At 41.3% G+C, this 23,878-nt stretch overlaps 1 protein-coding gene across 1 annotated transcript in view; it reads right to left on the bottom strand.

Annotated features, from left to right (window-relative positions):
• PARD3B (par-3 family cell polarity regulator beta) overlaps positions 1-23,878 on the bottom strand; it is a 578,916-nt gene that overhangs the window by 272,197 nt on the left and 282,841 nt on the right. The window contains exon 16 of the mRNA XM_056861663.1: positions 15,035-15,079. Coding sequence (XP_056717641.1) covers positions 15,035-15,079 — 45 coding nt within the window. The remainder of the gene's footprint in view (positions 1-15,034; positions 15,080-23,878) is intronic.

Consider the following 23,878-nt stretch of genomic DNA (forward strand, 5'->3'; position numbering starts at 1 on the left):
GTAAGGCATCATTTGTTACATGTAGGCCATTTTGGATGGTTCTCCTTTGGGACCCAGGCTAGCCTGATCTCGTCAGATCTCAGAAGCTAAGAAGAGTCAGCCCTGGGTAGTACTTGGATGGGAGACCCGCAAGGAAGTCCAGGGTTGCTATGCAGAGGCAGGCTATGGCCAACCATTTCTGTTCGTCTCTTGCCTTGAAAACTCTATGGGGTCACCAGAAGTCAGCTGCAACTTGACAGCCCTTTCCACCACCACTCCCTTGGTGACTGTAATCGGAGCTCAAATCATTTGAGAAGATCTGTTACAAGGAAGATGGCTGTCATTTTAAGCAAACTTAAGTGGCTGTAAATCCCATTGAACGAACTGAGACTTATTTCTGAGTAAATATAGCTAAGACCAAACAGCTGTCAGGCAACTCAAAATTAATGACAAACAGATAAGCAGCTGTCAAACAGTAAGAGGAAATCAACAGAAGACCCAAAAATGACTTAGTAAGTCATGACTTGCTTGTAAGCTTCCCAAAGAAATCTTTCTGGTTACTTCTGGAAACAGGATGGTGGACGAAGACCGGTCTGACCCAGCAGGGCAATTCTTTGGGGTTAGTGAAAGCTTTTATTCCTTTTTACTACTAATTGTTTTACAGAAAGGTATTGAGAATGCTAGCAACTCACTGATTTTTATAGTATTTTAACGTGGTTATATGGTGAAATTTGGGTCAACATTTTAGAAATTTGTAGAAACTATCATTTTCCTGCAATGATAGGAGTGATATAAATCCATAACATTAACTATACAGCACAATTCCTCATCTCTTGCACTTAGACCAGCGTTTCTCAACCAGGGTTCCCTGGCACCCTAGTATTCCATGAGAAATCATTAGTGGTGCTGTGAGAAATACTGGTGAATAGGCTAATAATATGTAAATCATATGTAAATCATATGTAATAATATGTAGGGATTCCCTGATACATGAATATTATTTCAAGGGTTCTGCAAGGGTAAAAAGGTCGAGAAACGCTGCCTTAGACAATGGCAAACATTCTGTGGGGGGAGTGTGTGTGCGTGTTAAGTGACGTCAAGTCACTTCTGACTTATGGCAACCCTATGAATTAATGACCTCCAAATGATTATCATTAACAGCCTTGCTCAGGTCTTGCAAACTGAGGGCTTCCTTGATTGAGTCAGTCCATTTCATGTTGGGTCTTCCTCTTTTCCTGCTGGGTTCAACTTTTCCTAGCCTTGTTGTCTTTTCTAATGAGTCCTGTCTTCTCATATTGTGAGCAAAGTATGATAGCCTCAGTTTGTTCATTTTAGTTTCTAGGGAGAGTTCAGGCTTGATTTGATCTTCTTTACCTTTTTAGTGGTCCGTAGTATCCATAAAACTGTCATCCAACACCACATATCAAATTCCTATCAGCTTTTTTCGTTGTCCAACTTTCACATCCATATATAGTAGAGGGGAATACTACAGTATGAATTAACTTGAACACATCCTTACACTTATGGATCATTTCTAGCTTCTTCATGGATGCCCATCCCAGTTTCAGTCTCCTTTTCATGTATTGGTTGCAGTCAATCTTGAATAATTTCAATTTCTTCATCATCAACCTAAAAGTTGTGTAATTGCTCAGTAGTCATTACTTTTGTCTTCTTGATGTTCAGCTGCAATCCTGCTGGGGCATTTTCTGCTTTAACCTTCCCCAGTAGTCATTTCAAGTCTTCACTGTCTTCTTCCAGTAATGTGGTGTCATCTGCATATCTCAAATTGTCAATGTTCCTTCCATCAATTTTCACTCCACTGCTATCTAAATCTAAGCCAGTTTTCCTTATGTTATTTTCTGCATATAGATCATATAGATTGAAAAGACAGGGAGATAAAATACACCCTTGTCTGACACTTTTGCCAGTTAGAAACCATTCTGTTTCTCCATATTCTGCCCTAAAAGTAGCCTCTTCTCCAGAGTACAGGTTGCACATCAAAACAAACAGATTTTTACTTCCTGATTAGTAGATAATAGCCACCAATAGATTATTTATGTGCAGACTGTATCATCCAGAGTAGGTCCTCTAAGATGGACTGACTCTATAAAGGAAGCCACGGCCCTCTATTTTCAAGACCTGAGCAAGGCTGTTAAAGATAGGATGTTTCGGAGGACATTGATTCATAGGGTCGCCATGAGTCGGAAGCGACTTGACAGCACTTAACACACACACATGGCTCTATTAGGGCTGCACAACTCCATGATAAAAATGGGAGAACTACCTGATGGAATACCTTTCAAGTAAAAACAGTTCATGCATATACATCAGGGAGGCGGCTATATCAGCACCTTTCCTCCCTCTGAAGCGGTGGCTTTCCACACGCAATGGGGGAAAGAACAGAATTATCACAGGAGGTTGTGGAACCTACAGACAAAATCTTTTCTTGTGTGTGTGTGTGTGTGTGTGTGTGTGTGTGTGTGTGTGTGTGTGAGAATGGCTACACTAGCCAATTCAGTTTGCACCACAGCTACAGCAAAGTAGTGGTTTGAAAAGCCTCCTTCACTGAGGTATAAACCAGGAAGACAGATGTATTATCTGGGAAACATTCCAACTTCATTAAGTCCACGGCATCAGTGGTTTCAGCCTGCCCACTGCCAGAAGAATGTCATGAGCAGAAAAATCTATCATCTGGAGGGAAAGGATTAAGGAAAATTAGGAACTCATCAGCGAGTGCAGGTTTCAATAGTAGCATGCAGCGGTTCAGTATTTGCCAACAACAACAGCGAATTTCTCAAGCCTCAAAGGACTGGTCGTCCCTCCACCCCTCCCTTCCACTGTATATCTGCTGAGCTCTCAATCAGGAGGGGGGGGCCTGAAATGTTTTACAGACAATCATTACCCAGAGGTACGGAGCAAGGAGTTCAAAGCGGGTGGAAAGGGAGCACAGAGTAAGCTCAAAGCACTTCACTTTTCCAAAAGGCTTTGCAATGATGCAAGCAGGTTCTGACCCGGTTACAGACGTTCTTGTGACAATTCCAACTGTGCCCTTTCTTTTGTTGCTTTCATAGCTGTCCTAAATCAGAATGTTTTAAAATAGAGTGCAAATGCTTAAGAAACCCTAGAATTCATTTGTTACAAGGGCCAGATATGACATAAATGATTGTGTGTGTGTGTGTGTGGACGGATCCGGCCCGCGGGCTTTATGGTTTTGGGGGGGGGGTTGGGTTTTTTTATGATTATTTATTACGGTCCTTTGACCAAGCATAAAATATTTACAGGAACGTTGCCCTATCCAGAGCAGCAGTATAAAACAATACATTTTAATTAAAACACTATACAAAATGTTACCCTAGTTAAAACAACTGGTCAACAATACAACTTAAGCAAGGGCTTTATGTTTGACACCCTTGCTCTAGAAGTTTATCTGAAGGCATGATGGGTCAACCAAGATGATTAAGGGGTTAGAGCGCCTTTCCTATGAGGGAAAGGCTGAAGAGTCTGGGACTTCTCAGTTTAGAAGAGACAGATATGGAGGAACATGATAGGTGTTTATAAAATTATGCACTGGGTAGAGAGATTGGAAGGAGCCCCGTGGCGCACAGTGGTAAGCTGCAGTACTGCAGTCCAAGCTCTGCTCACAATCTGAGTTCGATCCCGAAGGAAGTTGGTTTCAGGTAGCCGGCTCAAGGTTGACTCAGCCTTCCATCCTTCCGAGGTCGGTAAAATGAGTACCCAGCTTGCTGCGGGTAAAGGGAAGATGACTGGGGAAGGCACTGGCAAACCACCCCATAAACAAAATATGCCTCATAAACGTCGGGATGTGACGTCACCCCGTGGGTCAGGAATGACCCGGTGCTTGCACAGGCGACCTTTACCTTAGAGAGAGTGGACAGAGAGAACTTTTTTCCCCTCACCAAAAATACTACAACTTGTGGGCATCCAATGAAGTTGGAAATTCTGGTTTACATAGTGAGTGATTTAATTGTGGAATTCGCTGCCAGAGGATGTGGTGATGGCCAGAGGCATAGACACCTTTAAAGGGGGGTTAGGCAGATTCATGGAGGACAGGTCTGTCAGTGGGGACTAACCATGGTGACTAAAGGGAACCTCCACATTCAAAGGCAGTAACCCTCTGAATACCAGCGCCAGTAGGCAACATCAGGGGAAGGCCTTGGCCTCAAAGCTCAGTTGTTGACCTTACAGGATGCTGGTCTAGATGGCCAACTAGTCTGATCCAGCAGGGCTGGAATCCATGCCGTATAAGGAGAGACTTAAGGAGCTGGGTTTGTTTAGTCTGGAGAAGGGAAGGTTAAAGGGTGACATGATAGCCATGTTTAAATATTTGAAGGGATGTCATGTCGATGAGGGAACTAGCTTGTCTCTGTGGCTCCAGAGACTAGGACACGGAGAAATGGATTTAAACTAAGAGAAAAGTGATTCCACTTAAACATTTGGAAGAACCTTCTGATGGTGAGGGCTGTTCGACGGTGGAATGCGCTGCCTCAGAGGGTGGTGGAGTCCCCGTCCTTGGAGGTCTTTAAGCAGAGGCTCGATGGCCATCTGTTGGGAGTGCTTTGATTGTGGGATCCTGCATGGCAGGGGGTTGGACTGGATGACCCTTGTGGTCTCTTCCAGCCTTGTGAACTTGTGAAGGGTTCTTCCTACATTTTTACGAATTTTAAAAACCAATTTTTAACATCGAAGTCTTTTAGAATCAGAAGATTTCAATGCAGAAATGCAAATTACATTTGCCAAGCGGAGAATACTGGGAAATGTTGTATGTGCTTCACAGTAATGCAATGATGCAGTTTTATATGTAAATTTCTGTGATTAAAAACTTTACACAGCATGCATGAATTCCAAGATTTTGTCTTGTTCTTTGTCCTGCTAGCCAAAAAAAAAAAAAAAATGAAGGCTACATGAAATGAAGAAGGAATTACAAACTCACAATTCCAACAGGTACTGTTTGACTGGCTCCTTACTTACTATTTTTCTATTAGATTATTCATTGGTATTATTTTCCTTTACTTGAATACACACCTAGGCTATTTGAGTTTTGCCTATTTAGTTCTTCACGGCATTTGGCATTCCATTCCGTAATTCTCATTCTGTGACACTCATCTCCTTTCCTGTGCTTTGGTGTCGGGCTTTGCAAGATTCAAACTTCACAACACAGGTCAAACTGTATGAACTCCATGAGATCTATGCTGTGTGCTAGAGCTCCAGATTCAGTTATACACTTGAATCCTTCTCTCTCCCAACTGCTCATTAGACTCTACACACTCCTTCCACCCTTCTGGAATTCAAAATGTCCCAATCTTGAAAAAAACCATCTTTTTGCAGGTATATCACAGTACATCATATTGCTGCTTCTGCCCTGCAAATACTTCGGGTCAGTTCACAAGTAACATGTAACAAGTACTAGAAGAAGCCTTATAGCCCATTCTGGGAAGGGGGGAGGGGGTGGATCTGCGGCGGCCATGAGCGGTGCAGGCCACGCCACCTCCTCAGAGGCTCTCCGGTTGCCATGGAGAGAGAAAAAGCAAAAAAATGGAAAAAGGGGGAAATACTCCATAGCAAACAGCAAGGCTGAACCACTGAAAAAGGTGCCGCAGCCCTGCTGCCGCTCAAGAGAGTGTTCCTGGGGTGAAAGGGGCTAGGAAGCTGACTAACATAAACTCTGCCCCTTGGAACGCCCCCCAACACTGGTGCGGCCTTCTGCTTCCAGGATTTAGGTCCCAGTGAGGTGGCTTGCAGAGGCCCGTGCTGCGCCGGGGTGCCCAGGCAACGGTGTGTGGCCACCCAGGACAGCGTCAGTGCCCATTATGCAGGGTTAAACAGGCGCTGCTATGGAGCTTCCCTCCTTCAAGGAATGCACTCTTAGGCCCTTGTGCTCCTTTCCTCTCTTTCCATAATGCGAAAACTACCCTCCCTTCCTGTTTAGAAGTAAACCAGTTTGCCATTATTCCTGAACCAGCAATCTATGGCCTGGACTTGTTCTGAAAACCAGAACTGAAACCGGCTTTACATTCTGGTTGACAGAATAAACCATAATTTGCTGATCACATAGAACACAGATGAAACCACACAAAATCAGTTTTTCGAACAGTTAGAGCGGTTCCTCAGTGGAACAGGCTTCCTCAGGAGGTGGTGAGCTCTCCTTCCCTGGAGGTTTTTAAGCAGAGGTTAGATGGCCATCTGTCAGCAATGCTGATTCTATGACCTTAAGAAGATCATGAGAGGGAATGCATCTTGGCCAGCTTCTGGGCATGGAGGAGGGGTCACTGGGGGTGGGGTGGGAGGTAGTTGTGAATTTCCTGCATTGTGCAGGGGGTTGGACTAGATGACCCTGGTGGTCCCTTCCAACTCTATGATCCTGTGAGGTAGGTGGGGCTGAGAGAGTGTGACTAGTCCAAGGTCACCCAGCTGCCTTCGTGTGTAGGAGTGCGGAAACAAATCCAGTTCACCAGATTAGCCTCCGCTGCTCATGTGGAGGAGTGGGGAATGAAACCCGGTTCTCCAGATCAGAATCCACAGCTCCAAACCACCGCTCTTAATCACTACACCATGCTGGCTATTTAGTCATAGTGAGAAGTTGGAATGACTAAAACGTATTATTTGCTGAAATGAAAAGGTAAAGAATCAACTCTTTCATACATTTCTTCAGATACAACAACAGGATATTTGCAAGGCAGATATTTACTGCAGAGCTTCAAACCCTTTCTACTTTAGGATAAAAGGAGTATCAATGATCTTAAGACCCTGCCAAACAACAGTTATGGTGGAAAGAAATGCGGGGGGAGACAGCTCCACATTTTTATATAGTTCCAGTGAAAGTATCACAAGCAAAATCACAGACCCCTGCTCTGACAAGTTTGCTTTCTAAATATCAGAGGTTGGGGATGTCTCTCGATTCAACACAGAACAAATATCCGCAAACGCTGATTGTAGTGTTAAACATAATTTCTGCACAGGATGAGGATTAAGGGGTTAAGCCAAAGGCCTCACAGAAAAGGTGTTCTTCAAGATGGGTTGTTGGGAGGGGTGACATTGGTAAGTGCTCTGGAAAGATGGGAAGGTGTTTGAGTGAAGTAGGCTCCTCTTACAAAGATATCTTTTAGCTCAGGATCTGAACACGTGAAGCTGCCTTCTACTGAACCAGACCCTTGGTCCATCAAAGTCAGTATTGTCTGCTCAGACCTGCAGCGGCTCTCCAGGGTCTCGGGCAGAGGTCTTTCACATCACCTACTTGCCTAGTCCATTTAAATGGAGATGCCGGGGACTAAACCTGGGACCTTCTGCACGCCAAGCAGATGCTCTACATCTGAGCCACGGCCCCTTCCCAAAATCTGGATTTCTCTAAAGGCAGCTCCACCCCCAGGAATGCCCTGGGAACGCCCCCCCCCCCACCGGTGTGGGCTTTTCCTTCTGGGAAAGCTCTGTCGGCATGGGCTGGTGGTGCCCGGATGCCAACGTGTTTGCTTCCATGCCAGCTCCAAAGGAGCTCCGCCCCCCCTTCAGGAATGGGTTCTAAGTTAAGGATATCCCCCTTCTTCAAGCATAATGACGTGCTCTCTAGAACCTCCAGTCCTCAGATCTTCTCTAAATTCCTTCCTGAATGCAGCATTTACTGTAGACTTAAGTAGTGAGTGCAATTCTCCTACTTCTCAAAAGTGGTGCTGTGCATGATGTAGAACAGCTTCGAACACAGGACATGGACAATCAAGTAGCAGCATTCATATTCCCCATTGGATGCTTCCATTTTTTTGCTTCTACCCAAAAGACCAATGGTTTCAACCTGACACTGGCTCTACCTAGCACTGTTTTATTCTAGGAAACCTGCTCAGCATCCTACTACACAGGATGCTCACCAAGGACCTGAAACATTTTTTTCTCCCCCAACTGCTTTTTTGGGGAGGGCTCCCATCTAGCCTGATGAAGAGTTCTGGAGAATCTGAAAGCTTTTTGAATTTTGCTTTGTTTTATTCCCCCCCCCTCTGTTTTATATTCCACTCTCCCCCCACCAAGGTGGGGCTCAGCGCAGCTATCAACAAGTTAAAAGTATACATAAATGGAGCAACATGGCTACCTGCAACCTTAGTCCAACTCATTTTACTGTAATAACGGGATAGTATGTGTACCGTTGTTAGACGTGGACTTGGAAAAGCCAGGTACAAATTCCACCTCGATTATTAAGAAGAACAAGAAAAGTTGGTTTTTATATGCTGACTTTCTCTACCACTTAAGGGTGAATCAAACCAGCTTACAATCACCTTCCATTCCCCTCCCCTGAACAGACACTCTGTGAGGTAGGTGGGGCTGTGAGAGCTCTAAGACAGCTGTGACTAGCCCAAGTTCACCCAGCTGGCTTCATGTGTAGGAGTGAGGAAACGAACCCGCTTTGCCAGATTAGCATCAGCTGCTCATTTGGAGGAGTGGGAATCAAACTCAGTTCTCCAGATTAAAGTCCACTGCTCCAAACCACCGTTCTTAACCACTAAACCACGCTGACTCTCTTAAGATCTTAGCATGGGGTGTGTCGTCCATGAACCCTCACAGTACGTGTTTCTGCATAAAAGTGGTAACAAGGCACTTCCCTGGAGCTTGAAAACCACAGGCTAATGCACTGTCCAGACTTAAACCAAGTGAATCTATGAGCAGAAAGGAAGCGCTGGTACATTAGAGAAATTCAGACTGCTACTCTCTTATAACGTACAGAAGCTGAGAGTCCAAGCAGAAAAAAAAATAGAAAGCAGTTGAATTCTTCTACAACAAATATGCCTTTCCCCCTCCCTAAACTTTAATTTTGAGGTTCCATAATTGCATATGGTGGGATAATTTCTCTGTCTTATTTCTTCAGAACAGAGGCTAATGCCTGAGGGATGAAAAAACAAGGAGGAAAAGCTAAAAACAAAAACAGAAGCTTAATACAGGTTTGATAAAACTTTGCTTTCGGCTGAGTATCCCAAAGGAAGAACCCATAATGAATGAAGCTTACAAACAAATATGTAACCCACAATATACCCCTTAATCTAATTCAAAGGAAATAAGAAATATTGCAGCCACGTTTATAGAGCACAACTTTCTACCGCAAACTCTAGGTGACATAGTAGGAGATTGCTCCTTTGGGTGGAAACTGTCAAACAGCACCTTGTGAGTTATATCTAATTCCTTTGAACATCACAACCCTGAAAATCCAGTTTATTGGTATTTATTGTAACAATGTGTGTGTGTGTGTCCTGACAAGTCACAGCTGACTTATAGCGACCCTGTAGGGTTTTCAAGGCAAGAGACGTCCAGAGGTGGTTTGCCATTGCCTGCCTCCACGTGGGCTGAGAGAGTTTGAGAGAACTGTGACTGGCCCAAGGTCACCCAGCAGGCCTCAAGCGCAGGAGTGGGGAATCGATTCCGGTTCTCCAGATTACAGTCTGCCGCTCAACCACTACATCATGCTGGCTTGACAATATACTTAACATTACCAGATACTTTACACGGGGTGTGTGGATATCAAGAAGCAGAAGAAGCAGAAACAGAAGAAGAAGAGTTGGTTTTTATATGCTTTCTCTACCGATTAAGGGAAAATCTAATGGGCTTACAAACACCTCCCCTTCCCCTCCCCACAACTAGCCCAAGGTCACCCAGCTGGCTTCATGTTTAGGAGTGGGGAAACCAACCCAGTTCACTAGATTAATGTCTGCCACTCATGTGGAGGAGTGGGGAATCAAACCCAGTTCTCCAGTCCACCGCTCCAAACCACAGCTTTTAACCACTACACCAAGTTGGCTCAAGCAAACAAGATACAATTTGGCCACCAGTGGATTCCTGAGAGGTGAAAACGAGTGCTTCGCTAACCTGCAGGAACTTTCCTGGCTCACATCAGTACTTTGGTGGGAGCCACTGGCTTCAAGTCTCAATATATATGTGTTTCAGAAAAAATTAAAAATTGAAATAGAAAACGGGAGACGTTTCTCTTTCTCTCCCACCCCCCAGTCCATTTTGCTAATTAATATGTCAAAGCTCGTAAAGAAGGACTCATCAGCTTTTCTCCAGTACTGCATCATTTTAAAGAGCTGTGTCAGCAGAGGCTTCAGCAGACAGTCAATAAGTATTAAGGGAGTCCCAGGCATTAAATCAAAACAAAAAAGGGAACTATATGAAAAATGAAAATAAAGCAAATAGCTGCGAAGCTAATGGAATACCATTTGTGACTTTGCATAAAAGGGGGGGAAAGGGCAGTGTCCCCCCCCCACTATAAACAATAACCTGAACATTAATCCTTCCCATTTCTTCCATTATAACTGCTCTGCTGTACAGAAGTTAGTTACGGGTTTATACCAGATTAAATTGTGATGCACATTTTATGTATTTTATGGCAAAATACGCGCTATTGTTAAATGCAACTTCCTTGCATAAGGTTTAAAGCTACCGTGTAAACACAATTGCACCCCCCCCAAAAAAAAAAACCCTTCAAGAAGCAAGCTTGTCTGAGTGATTCTGATTTTCTCCTGGAGATGTTGTGGATTAGCGCTTTGTCAGTACCACCACCCACAGGTCACAGACAGAAGAAGGAGGAGGAGTTGGGTTTTATATGCCAACCTTCTCTAACACTTAAGGGAGACAAAAAGGGCAAGAGTCCAGTAGCACCTTAAAGACTAACAAAAATATTTTCTGGTAGGGTATGAGCTTTCGTGAGCCACAGCTCACTTCTTCAGATACCTGAAGAATACCCTACCAGCTCATACCCTACCAGAAAATATTTTTGTTAGTCTTTAAGGTGCTACTGGACTCTTGCCCTTTTTGACTACAGCAAACAGACTAACACGGCTACCCACTGTGACTTAAGGGAGACTCAAACTGGCTTACAATCACCTTCCCTTCCCCTCCCCACAACAGACACACTGTGAGGTAGGTGGGGCTGAGAGAGTATGACTAGCCCAATGCCACCCAGCTGGCTTCATGTGGAGGAGTGGGGAAACCAACCCAGTTCACCAGATTAGCCTCCGCCGCTCATGTGGAGGAGTGGGGAATCAAACCTGGTTCTCCAGATCAGAGTCCACCGCTCCAAACCACCGCTCTTAACCACACCACATGGGACTTATTTTGCTGGTTGAGGCACGCAATGCTGGGCTGGGAAACCCAAAGGTGAGTGGTGCACTGAGCTGAGATAAACTAGAAGGATGAGGTTGTGATAAAGGAGCAGCTTATGCTTTGCGTGACCATTGCGACATGGCAGCCTTGTGCCAGCAGCCTGCCACCCTGTCACCGGGACAACTGGCAGAGCTCCTGGGCAGGGAGCTGCAGCCAGTGAACAGTCCTATCCTACCAGGGCTTGCTGAGGTTCGGTAGGCCCTGTACAAGAGGCCTGTGTTGGACCTCCCTTCTCCTTTGTATATACACCTAAAAAAAGGATATCGCAGAGCTTGAGGAGGTGGAAAACAGCAACCAAAATGATCAGGGGGCTGGAGCAACTGCCCTATGAGGAGCGATTAAAATTCTTAGGGCTGTTTAGCTTGGAAAGAAGGTGGCTAAGGGGAGACATGATAGAGGGCTATAAAATTATGCATGGTATGGAGAGAGTGGACAGAGAGAAGCTTTTCTCCCTCTCTCATAATACCAGAACGCGGGGGTCATCTGCTGAAGCTGGATGGTGAGAGATTCAAAACAGACAAAAGGAAGTATTTGTTCATGCAAAGCATAGTTAAATTGTGGATCTCTCTGCCCCAGGATGTGGTGATGGCTGCCAACGTGGAAGGCTTTAAGAGGGGAGTGGACACGTTCATGGAGGAGAGGGGTATTCATGGTTACTAGCCAAAATGGATACTAGTCATGATGCACACCTAATCTCTCTAGGATCAGAGGAGCATGCCAAATATATTAGGTGCTGTGGAACACAGGCAGGATGGTGCTGCTGCAGTCGTCTTGTTTGTGGGCTTCCTAGAGGCACCTGGCCGGCCACTGTGTGAACAGACTGCTGGACTTGATGGACCTTGGTCTGATCCAGCATGGCTTTTCTTATGTTCTTATGCCTTTGCCCTGCTGTGGCTCCTTGTTCTGCTCGCTGGGCCAGCCGGCTGCCTCCCTCTTCCGGGCCCAATCCTCTGGGGAAGGGGGCCAGAAAATCTCCTCCTCCTCAGCGCAGAACTGGATTTGAGGAAATTGGGCTCTAGAGAAGAGGCAACTAAAAGGAGAACAGCAGTGACCCAGGTCACATATGCTCACGCATGAGCATGTGGCCAGGAGGAAAACCTAACACATGCCTCCTAGCACTGGGTTTTGGGGTTAACTGTCTCTGCATTTGGAAGTTCCCTTTATTCACCATTGCTACTATCCATTGATGGACCTCTCCTCCAGGAATCTGTGAACAAGGTCAGGGGCCATGCGCAGGGCCTACTGACAACCTGAGGGTCCCCTCAATCAAACTAAAGCCAAGACTGGTCAGGACAGAAAGCTGTACTTCCCAGAAGCCTCTGCTCTATTTCCCAGCCTGCAAGTAGCAACATGGGACTTATTTTGCTGCCCAATGCTGGGCAGGAAAACCCAAAGGTGAGTGGTGCGCTGTGCTAAGATAAACATGTGCCTGGGACTATAACAGACAGAGAACACCCATCTCTAGAGTATATTTTTCTTCTCTGAGTAACAGAAGCCCAAAGTTGTTGCTGTTACTTTTCTTCACTGATAGACAACCAGGAGGTATTTGAGTTTCTTTGCCAAAATGAAGTCCTGACTGACAACTGAAAGTGGTAGCTTGTTAGCTTTCTGAGACGTTCCTTGCCAAAAGCTATGATTGTGACTGGCTTTGTTCCAACGTGGATTGATAGGGACGGCTTCCATTTATCTTTGGCAAATGAAAAGCAAATGCAGTGTTTACAGGTCCCTTTCCGAGTTAAACCAGGGCCCACCTTTCCAACTGTGGAGTCGCCTCTCGGAAAGTTTTTCATACTTAGAGGCTCTTCTCAAAGAAAATGAAATAGAAATTTCAGGTACGAGAAAGGCAGAAGGTAGGTTAAGAACTTCAGTTTCAACAGAAAATACCTGAACTATGCAAAAGGCATGAGGGAATAGCCAGGGGGAAAAATGCAAAGGAGATCTACATTGAACCGAGGAAATATGAGCAGCCTAAATGTCAGAAGTCTGTACAGAAATGACATTTAGATGGCACGCAGAGCGATTTGTGGCGGAATAACTGTTCTTCCACAATATCTCTATTATTATTATTCCAAGAAACATCAAGCTGCTAATATTGCATATGACATTCTACCTTTTGTTTTTACAAAATTTATAACTCAAGAGCCTTTATTGAAGACGGTTTCATTTCAAAAAGATTTTTTGTAAGAAGTACAGCATCTGAGTTGAGAGGCACTGAACATGTTTATATCAGCAGTAAAGCTCAGGAAAACCCACTGGTGGACAAGGTAAGGGAGGAGGGGAGATACTTGCACATCACCAATAAACTTCCTGCAATGGGGACCTGCAAACTTTCATGCACACTGATAGCACTATACTGGGAGAAGAGCATCACCGCCATCTGGACCATGTAGTTTCATTTGGGGCCTCAAGCTTTCCTGTCATATGTGATGTGTGTGTGTGCCATCAAGTCATAGCCAACTTATGGCGACCCCGTTGGGTTTTCAAGGCAAGAGATGTTTGCCACTGCCTGCCTCCGTGTGGGCTGAGAGGGTTCTGTGACTGGCCCAAGGTCACCCAGGCTTCATGTGGAGGAGTGGGGAATCTAATCCGGTTCTCCAGATTAGAATCTGACGCTTTTGACCAATACACCACTGTCTCTTTTTGTCACATGTGATACATCCGTCTAGTCAACACTGAGACAACGGTAAGAGAAAAAAGGCCCTCTCACACACCCCCATACTGCCCAACTCAGCTCAAACTGTCTCTTTCTGGAATGTCCAATCCTGACTGCAGATAGTGAATTGAGATAATACTAAATTTAGTGAAAGAGTTGGGCAGGGAGGGATTGGGAAAATCAGTCAATTCTTAAGTTTTACACAGAGTTGAGGCCAAGACATAATCCAAAACATTCCCTTCTATTTCGCCTTAGCTGGATATAATGCTTATGCTTATTACTGCTGTTTGGAAACAGAGACCCTTAGGAGAAACCTCTTAACCGTAACAACAGTTATGCAACAGTTATGCATAACAACAGTTATGCAACTAAGAACCTGGGTGGGGCCTCACACTGTCTGGAGGTCTTCCAAGAAGAGGCTGGACAGACATCTGAAGGGACTGTGCTAGCTTTGGATGGCCTACATTGAGCAGTGGGTTGGACAAGATGGTCCTGAAGGCCTCTTCCAACTCTAGAACACTATGGCCAATCCAACGTACAGGTGAGTAAAAGTGTAGTTCTATCTTTTTTACCAATATTAATTTTTGCTCCACTTACTTAATTGTACATGTGCCATTGAGATGTTATGCTCAATGACAGCCAGAGTGGTATAGTGGTTAAGAACGGTAGTTTGGAGCAGTGGATTCTAATCTGGCGAACCAGGTTTGATTCCCCACTCCTCCATATGAGCAGCGGACGCTAATCTGGTGAACCGGGTTGGTTTCTCCACTGCTCCACATGAACGGCTGACGCTAATCTGGTGAACCGGGTTGGTTTCCCCACTCCTGTACATGAAGCCAGCTGGGTGACCTTGGGCTAGTCACAGTTCTCTTAGGGCTCTCTCAGCCCCACCTACCTCACAGGGTGTCTATTGCGGGAAGGGGAAGGGAAGGTGATTGTAAGCTGGTTTGATTCACCCTTAAGTGGTAGAGAAAGTTGGCATATAAAAACCAACTCTTCTTCTTCATCATCATTTTTAAAAAGCCACATTATTGCTTTGCCTGCAGTTGTTCCAATGTTTTTATATAATGCCAAACCACAAATAAATCTTAATTTATCACCACAGAAGCTGGAGACAACACTTAGATTAATAAAAAAAAATTAAAGACACATCAGCCACCGAGTACCTATAAACTAGGATGAGCCAATACCTCAACACAGCTGCTTTGTTTGTACAATACAGTCAAAAAAGGCAAAATACAAATATCTTACCTAATTTTTGTCCCGTCAGCAAGCTAATTTTGCGTTCATCTGCCACTGGAGCACAGGGGAGAAAAAGAGAAACACGCCATGGTAAGTCACTGCCCTAAATCAAGCAATTATTTAACAGGTGCAAACAATTTAACAAGTGTGATAAGCCTTTAATTTGTAAATCTGTGTGTGTGTGTATAATAAAATCTGAGATTTTCCTTTTCTAATTCACTAAGCATAAGCAAAAAGCTAAAATTTACTGGATGCCGAATAAAAGAAAGGACTGCCATATAATTTGTAAGCAGAAACATAATTCTCACTATATTATCAAAACAGTACCTTATAGAATTACACATACTTTAGGGAAATTGAAGAGCATCAAAACGTTTGGAAATAAAGGGATGGTACACCCCTGCCTACTCCCATAGTCAGTTCCATCTACATGTCCCCAATAGACGTGAACTTTAGGTCCCCAATTTGAGTCCTATGCGCCATTCGGATGTTATGCTCAATGTGTGGAGCTCATGATTTATTGGCACATCCCTGCTGACCATCATGCTACCAGCATGGATCTTTCCCAACAGGCTCAAACTCATCAATGTGTATTCATTTTTTTTAAAATATTTTTTTATTGAATTTTTAATAAAGAATACAAAAAAAAGAAAAAAAAGAAAAAAAAATAATATATGCATATAATACAAATAATAATAATAATAAAAAACAAAATAATACAAACATAACCAAAAAGAAAAAAATATATACAACGCAGTATTAAGACCTATGCTAATACATTAATAATTGCTATCTATTCTTTTTTTAAAAAAAAAACCAGTGGTCTATAATGCGTCATAACCTACCACCCACCAAAGTGCCCTTCACCATTGGACTTCCGGCAAAGTGTTGTGACAGTAAATAAAAACAACCTGTTATTCTACTTCTTAATTAAACATCACATTAAACTATAATTCGTTAAATATAGCTTTAAAATCCGTTTTTGCCAATTTATCCCAATATGCGGCGGCTTTTAACCAAGTATGTTTGAATTCTTCCAAACTTTTACCATGTAAAAAATCTGTAATCTTTGCCATCCGCATATAAAACCATAATTTTTCCCTCCATTCTTTAATTGAAGGTTTATTTATTTGCTTCCATTTTTTAGCAATAACAATTCTTGCTGCAGCAAAACTATATTGGCATATGACTCTATCAGCTTTATCTAAACCTTTTCTTGGGATTCCTAATAAACAAAAAGCAGGGTCTTTTTTAATTTTTACATTAATCAGATTATTTGTTTCATTCAAAACTAAACACTAAAATCTTTTAATTTTTTTACAAGACCACCATACATGCATAAAAGTTCCAGTGTCTTTACCACATTTCCAGCATAACGCTTTTTCTTCTTTTTTCATCTTACTCAATAACACTGGAGTTATGTACCATCTATAAAACATTTTGTATAAATTTTCTTTTATTTCATTCGAAATAGTAAATTTAAATTCCTTTTTCCATAAATTTTCCCATATCTCCAAATCTATATTATATCCAAGGTCCCTCATCCATTTTACCATCACCAATTTGATCCTTTCCTGTTCTAAATTCATCTCTATTAATAATTTATAAATCCTTCCTATCATTCCTTTATTACCTTTATATAATATTATCTCAAAAATAGATTTAGAATGATTAAAGCCCACTTTAATATCTTTATTAAATATATCTTTTAATTTATAATACATAAACCAATCTTTAATCTGAAGTTCTTCTCGTGATCTCATTATCCATGACCCATCTTTAAATTCTATCAACTCTCTATAATTATTACAATCTAAATTTAAATATGCACCTCTTCTCAAAAATGCTTCTATGGGATTAATCCATCCAGGTGTTTTATTTTCTAAATAGTCCTTATATTTCTTCCAAATTAATATTAATTTTTTTCGTATAATATGGGAATTGAAATCTTTATTCACTTTTTCTTTATCATACCATAAATATGCATGCCACCCAAACCTTAATTTAAACCCTTCTAATTCTAATAGTTTCAGATTCTCTAGGAGGACCCAATCTTTAATCCAAGTAAAGCAAGCCGCATGATAATACATTTTCAAATCAGGTAATCCCAAACCTCCTGTTTCCTTTAACTCTATTAAATTATTATATGCAATTCTGTGTCTTTCTTTACCCCAGATAAATCTCATAATATCCTTCTTCCAGTCTTCAAATATCCGTGTTCCTTTCAAGATTGGTAAATTTTGAAACAAAAAAAGCATTTTAGGTAACAACATCATTTTTATTACTGAAATTCTTCCCCATAGTGATAATGGAATTTTTTCCCAACTTATCAAATCTTTCTTAATCTGTTGCCATTGATTTACATAGTTAAATTGAAATAAGTTAAGATTATTATTCGATAACCATATACCCAAATACTTAATTTTATGTTCTATAGTAAAACCTGTCTTTTGGATTAATATTTGTTGTGAGAGAGTCATATTTTTAACCAATATTTTAGTTTTCATTTTATTAATTTTAAATCCTGAAAGCTTTCCATAAACCTCCAATATTTTATTCCATCTATCAATTTGTTCAATCGGATCACTCAAAATACAAACTAAATCATCTGCATAAGCTCTCAATTTATATTGATTTCTCCCTATTCGCACTCCAGTTATTTCATCCGTTTTTCTAAGAATATTCAATAACATTTCTAATACTAATATAAACAACAAAGGAGAAAGAGGACATCCCTGTCTCGTTCCCCTTTGGATTTCAATTTTCGGTGATAATGTTCCATTTATTATCAAATTAGCTGTTTGTTGAGTATATACACTTCTTACAGCAGTTTTGAAATTATCCCCAAAATCCATAAATTCTAACACTCTACTCATAAACTGCCAGTTAACATTATCAAACGCTTTTTCCGCATCTAAAAATATCAAAGCTAAAGGTGTTGTATCTTGTTCTGCATATTCCAAAATATCTATCACCATCCTTACATTTTGACTAAGTAGTCTTCCTGGTAGAAATCCTGCCTGATCTTCATGTATTAATTGATTCAATACCTTTTTTAATCTCAGAGCTAAAATTGCAACAAATAATTTATAATCTGTATTTAATAATGAAATCGGTCTGTAATTTTTAACTTCTAATAAATCTGAATTTGGTTTTGGTATCAGTGCTATATTTGCTTGTTTCCATGTTTGAGGAATAATACCCTTTATTAATGTTATATTCATCACTTCTATTAAGTGAGGAGATAATTGATCTTTAAATACTTTGTAATAATTTGCAGTAAAGCCATCCGGTCCTGGAGATTTATTTAATTTACTCTTATTTATTACATCATCTAATTCCTCCTTAGTTATTGGTAAATCTAAACTTTCTTTATCTTCCTGGGAAATTTTTCTCAGATCCAATTTGTTAAGATATGAATCTATTTCTATTTCTGACACCTTATTTTTTTTATATAAATTCATATAAAACTCCACAAATGTATCTATTATCTCATCCTTTTCTCTTGTTATCTTACCTTTCCTTTTTATTTGAGTTATTAATACTTTTTTATATTTTTGCTTCAGTTGCCATGCTAACATTTTACCCGGTTTATTAGCATGTTCAAAGAATCTTTGTTTATTATACATAATTTTCCGTTCAATTTCCTCCGTAATTAAAAATTCATATTGATGCTGATATTTTCTTATCAGGGCCTGCTGAGTTTGTTTAGCTGTTTTTTCATGTATTCTGCTAAGATGCCTTTCTCCTTGTTTTATTTTTTCTAACATCTCCTTTTTCTCCTTTTCCCTATACCATCTTATATTTTGCTGAATTAATATTCCTCTAATTACTGCCTTACCAGCATCCCAAATAATATCTTCTCGTGTGCCCTTTCCTATATTTTCCTTAAAGTAATTCAATATCTCCATCTTCACTTTGTCCACTATTTTAGTATTTTTTAAAAGAAAATCATTAATTCTCCAGGGTTTATACCTCCTTTCCCCTATTTTAATCTTTACTGTTACAGCATTATGATCAGATAATATCCTAGGCAGTATCTCTGAATCTTCTGAATTAATTATCAAACTTTTCGAGAGCCATAACATATCTATCCTAGAATATGAGAGATGTCTCTGTGAAAAAAAAGTATATCCTTTCTTATTGCCATTTGTCATTCTCCAGACATCAAACATATCCCATTGATCTATAAGAGCTTCAAAGTTAGCTGGTAATTTACCCTCATTATTTGCTTTTTTCTTCTTACCAGATCTGTCTAACTTAGGTACCATTACTCCATTAAAATCCCCCATCCATATCATTTTATCTGTAGCATATTCCGCCATTATCCTTGCCAATTTATCATAGAATAATTTTTGATTAGAGTTAGGAGCATATATTCCCACAAGTAGAATCTTCTGAAAATCACATATTATTTCCACCATTAAAATTCTACCCTCTATGTCCTGATATATTAGTTTTGGTTCAAATAATGAAGGTAAATACATCGCTACACCATTAATTTTTTTTGTGCCATTACATGTCGTAAAGAGTGTACCCAACCTAGAATTTTCTAATCTAAATATATCCTTTGGAAGTATATGTGTCTCCTGTAAACAAATAATATTAGCCTTAGTTTTTTGTAAGTGATGGTATATTTTGCTTCTTTTGTTGGGAGAATTCAATCCATTAATGTTCCAAGATAAAACCTGTAACATATCAAAATTCAATTAGATCCATTATACATCAAAATTATCAAACTTTAACTCTTATCCTGCCCCCTTTCCCATCCCCAGTTTTTGTTCAACCAGTATCTTCAATTGGCGACTCTTCTGATGAATCTATTGGCAATTCTCCTCCTCCAGATGCTTCATCTGCCTTTTCTTCTTCTGGAGATTCTCTAGTTTTAACTTGTTTAGTTGGCTTACTTGGTTTAGCCAATTCAGCATCATATCTCCTCAAGAATTGTTCAGCCTTGTCCAATTCTGTATACTTGAATCTTTTTTCCTTGAAAATGAAAGAAATGCCTTTTGGATATTCCCATCTGAATTGTATTCCATTAAATCTCAAGCGTTGAACAATCTCCATGAAATCCTTCCTCTTCCTCAGCAATCTAGCAGGTATTTCTTTCATCAGTCGCAGAGACTCATCTCCAACTTTAAGCGGTGTCTTGTAGTGAGTGTTGAGTATCAAATCACGATGACTCCTTGAAAATAGTTGAAGTAGGCAATCCCTTGGAACTTTATTTCTGGTTGCATATGCAGAGTTTATTCTGTAAGCTGTTACAATCATCCCTTCTATAACTTCTTCAGATTCCTGTAGAAAATCTGCTAGGAGTACTGTCAGATATCTACGCAAATCCCGGTCTTCAATTTTTTCTCTCAATCCGCGTATACGCAGGGAAGATTCTTTAATCTTATATTCCATCATCGCCATTTGGTCTTGTTGAATTTCTTCTCTCTCAGTTACTGCTGTTAGTGACATCTCAAGGGTATCCACCTTCTTCTTAATTTCTTTAGTTTCTTGTGTTGTCTTTTTAAGCTTGGTTTCCACCCTATCTTGTCTGACAGTCAGTGATGAGATTGTATCTTGCAAAGCAGCTATAGCAACCGAATTCTGAGATGTAGTCATTGTATTCTGGGATAGCTCCTGCTTCATTTCTGCAACATCTTGATGAGTCTTTGATAGGAGATCATATAAAGCATTCAGTGTCACTTCAGGCTTGGTTTTTGAAGACATCTTTGCAGTTACAGATGTTGTTGCCACTGGAGACTGTTTAGGTGTAATTTGTGATGCTGAAGCTCTTCTTTGAGGAATCTGTACCACCAGTTTTGTGTCTTTGAGAATATCCTTAGTATGCTTCTCCTTCTCACCCATTGAGAAGCTAAAAAGTAACCAACAATTGTAATCCAGATACAGGAGATGGGGGGGGGGGGGCAGAAAACTTTTCTAGTTCATGCTGTAAAAAGATTTCAAATGTAGCAATTCATTATAGGGAAAAAACAATCACCATGACATCTCAGCAAACTTTTTCCATGTCACTTGATTGCTTTCCAACAGATCTTGTTTGCTTTTCCAGTCTTTCAGTGTAAAAAGAAAGTGCGTCAGTCAGCTGGCAAAAAGCCAAACTTTTTTAAACCAGAGCAAAACGAAATTATAGATTGTTCAGAGTTAGTTTATTAAAGATCCACTGCCACACACCCCAGTTAAAATAATTAAAAGCATAAAATAAAGTTAGTTCAAAAACTTGCTTGTAAATCGGCTTCCACCTCGCTCTCTCCTGCTGTCATATAAGATGGCGCCGGCTCTTCAGTGGGTCCCGTCAGAGCGAGAGTCGCCGTTTTCTCAGCGATCTCCGCTCTAATGATGGGTCCGCCACCGGCACCCAATCCTGCACCCCCTCTTTGTCCGAGGGTTGCCGCTTGCCTTTCGTTTCGGGGCCGATTTTTGTGCCCCTAGGCAGCGAACGGCAGGAGCGCGTCTCCGCGCTTGCAGCGGGGGGGGGGGTCAGCCGACCCGGAAGTCCATCAATGTGTATTCAGAACATTTATTTTATTTTATTTTTTATTTTTAGGCCGCCCTTTCCTGATCAGGTCAGGCTCAGAGCAGCTCGAAGCCATTTAAAAACAATTTTAAAGCAATCCACAATTTACAATGAAATTATACACACAACAAAATCCAGACGCCTTCAACCATAAGGAGCAACAAATACAACAATAATAACAGTAATAACAATAGCGGGAGCAATAAACAGAGGCGGAGGGGAGGAGAAGGGGAGGCCAGCTAGATGGAAAACCAGTGCTGCCCTCAACCATATGCCTGGTGGAACAGTTCAGTTTGACAGGCTCTGCAGAACTGTTTCAAGTCCCGCAAGGCCCAAATCTCACTGGGCATAGTGTTCCACCAGCCAAGGCCAGAGCTGAAAAGCCCCTGGCCCTGGTCGAGGACAGCGGGATAAATTTAGGGCCAGGGGTAACCAGTAGGTTTTCTCCAGCTGAGCGAAGTGCTCTTTGGGGTGTGTACTGGGAGAGGCAATCCCGCAGGTATGATGGTTCCAAACGGTTTAGGGCTTGAAAGGTCAGTCCCAAAGCCTTAAACATGGTTGGACATGTACCCTCCAAGGGGTCCCGGTTAGGATCCGTGCCTCCGCATTCTGGACCAGTTGAAGTTTCAGGAGCCGCCTTAAAGGAAGCCCTGTGCAGAGCGAGTTACAGTAGTCTAACCTGGAGGTGACTGTTGCATGGATCACTTAATGAGTTGGTCTAGGGTTGCCAACCTCCAGGTACTAGCTGGAGATCTCCTGCTAATACAACTGACCTTCAGCTAATAGAGATCAGTTTACCTTGAGAAAATGACCGCTTTGGCAATTGGACTCTATGGCATCGAAGTCCCTCCCCAAACCCCACCCACTTCAGGCTCCACCCCAAAAACTTCCCGCCTATGGGACCTGGCAACCCTAAGTTAGTCCAATCTAACAAAGTGATAGTTACCTCATCTGAGTCTTCTAGCATATAAACAAGCAAGTTAATATTTTATTTTTTTATTTTATAATTTAATTTTTTTAACACAGACTTTACATACATACAGCAATTTTTCCCTCTTCTAAAGAGTGCCTGTACCTTTCATAGAGTATAACACAGTCCAAACAATTACTGATACAACCCTGATTACAAAAATACTGAAAGTTAACTACAATCCTGCTAACCCTATATAACTGTGTCTATTTTCAAATTTTGAACTTGCTTCCCCCCTCCTAATAATGTTTCATTAATATTCTATTTAAAAAGCTATTCATTAATGAAGTTATTATATTTACCTCTCTACTCTAGCAACATCTTATTCAACTCTTATAAAGTACTTCTATAATTTCTATATAGCAGTGGATTCTCCAAAATTACAATTTTGCAAAGCGAGCAAGTAATTTATGTTCTTTGAAAAGACTGCATGGAAGAACCAATCACTGATTCTTAAAACAAGCTTTCTATACAGGGGTTTTTTTTGGTGGCAAAAATATTGCAAGTTCAGTGTTCTCTTTTCACTCATGCTTAAGGTAAATCTCTTTCTTCTGGCTCCTTCTAGTTGTTCAATAATTCCTTGCTTAGTTTACACAAATTTCTAACTAGCTCAGTCCGGAAGCAAGAATAAGTAGTAATCCCTGGACAGGGAAAATGAGCAAACATAGGAGAAGTACCACAAATAAGATTGTGTGCCCACCCGCAGCGCAGTCATTTTGTTCAGTAGTAAAGTCCTTCACCACTGTGTTGGCTTCACTGGTGGTAGAAAGCAACTCCATAGGGTTTTCAAAGCAAGAGACATTCAGAGGTGGTTTGCCATTGCCTGCGTCACAACCCTGGACTTCCTTGGCGGTCTCCCATCCAAGTACTAACCAAGGCAGACCTTGCTTAGCTTCCGAGATCTTATGAAATTATACTAGCCCTGAGCCATCGAGGTCAGGGCTGGCTTCAGTAGCAATTAAGTTTACTGTGTCCGAAATAACGTGTGTAGTAAACTGAGTCACTAGTATGGAAGTGAAGCACTTTAAGGCCTTATATGCATTCTCAGTTTCTTCCTGTCTAACTTCCTGTTTCTTCGAGGGGGGGGGATTCAGTTATGCATGCATTTTGCTCCCTCTAGTGGTCAATTTTATATAACCTCAATTTTTATGAAGCACAAAATGCTGCTGATTTAACCGACTGAGAGAAACTCTTCATTTAAAGCTGTGTGCTGTTGAATAGTCCATCAGAGGGAGCCAAACGTGTGCATGCCTGAAAGAAAAAAATCCCCGAAGAAACAGGGAGTTAGATATGAGGAAACTGAGAATGCATAAAAGGCCTAACACTGAAATAAACTGCTTCTTGAGAGTGTAGGCATGAA

The sequence above is a fragment of the Euleptes europaea genome, chromosome 15 (genome assembly GCF_029931775.1).
Source record: "Euleptes europaea isolate rEulEur1 chromosome 15, rEulEur1.hap1, whole genome shotgun sequence".
In the NCBI taxonomy this organism is placed as follows: domain Eukaryota; kingdom Metazoa; phylum Chordata; class Lepidosauria; order Squamata; family Sphaerodactylidae; genus Euleptes; species Euleptes europaea.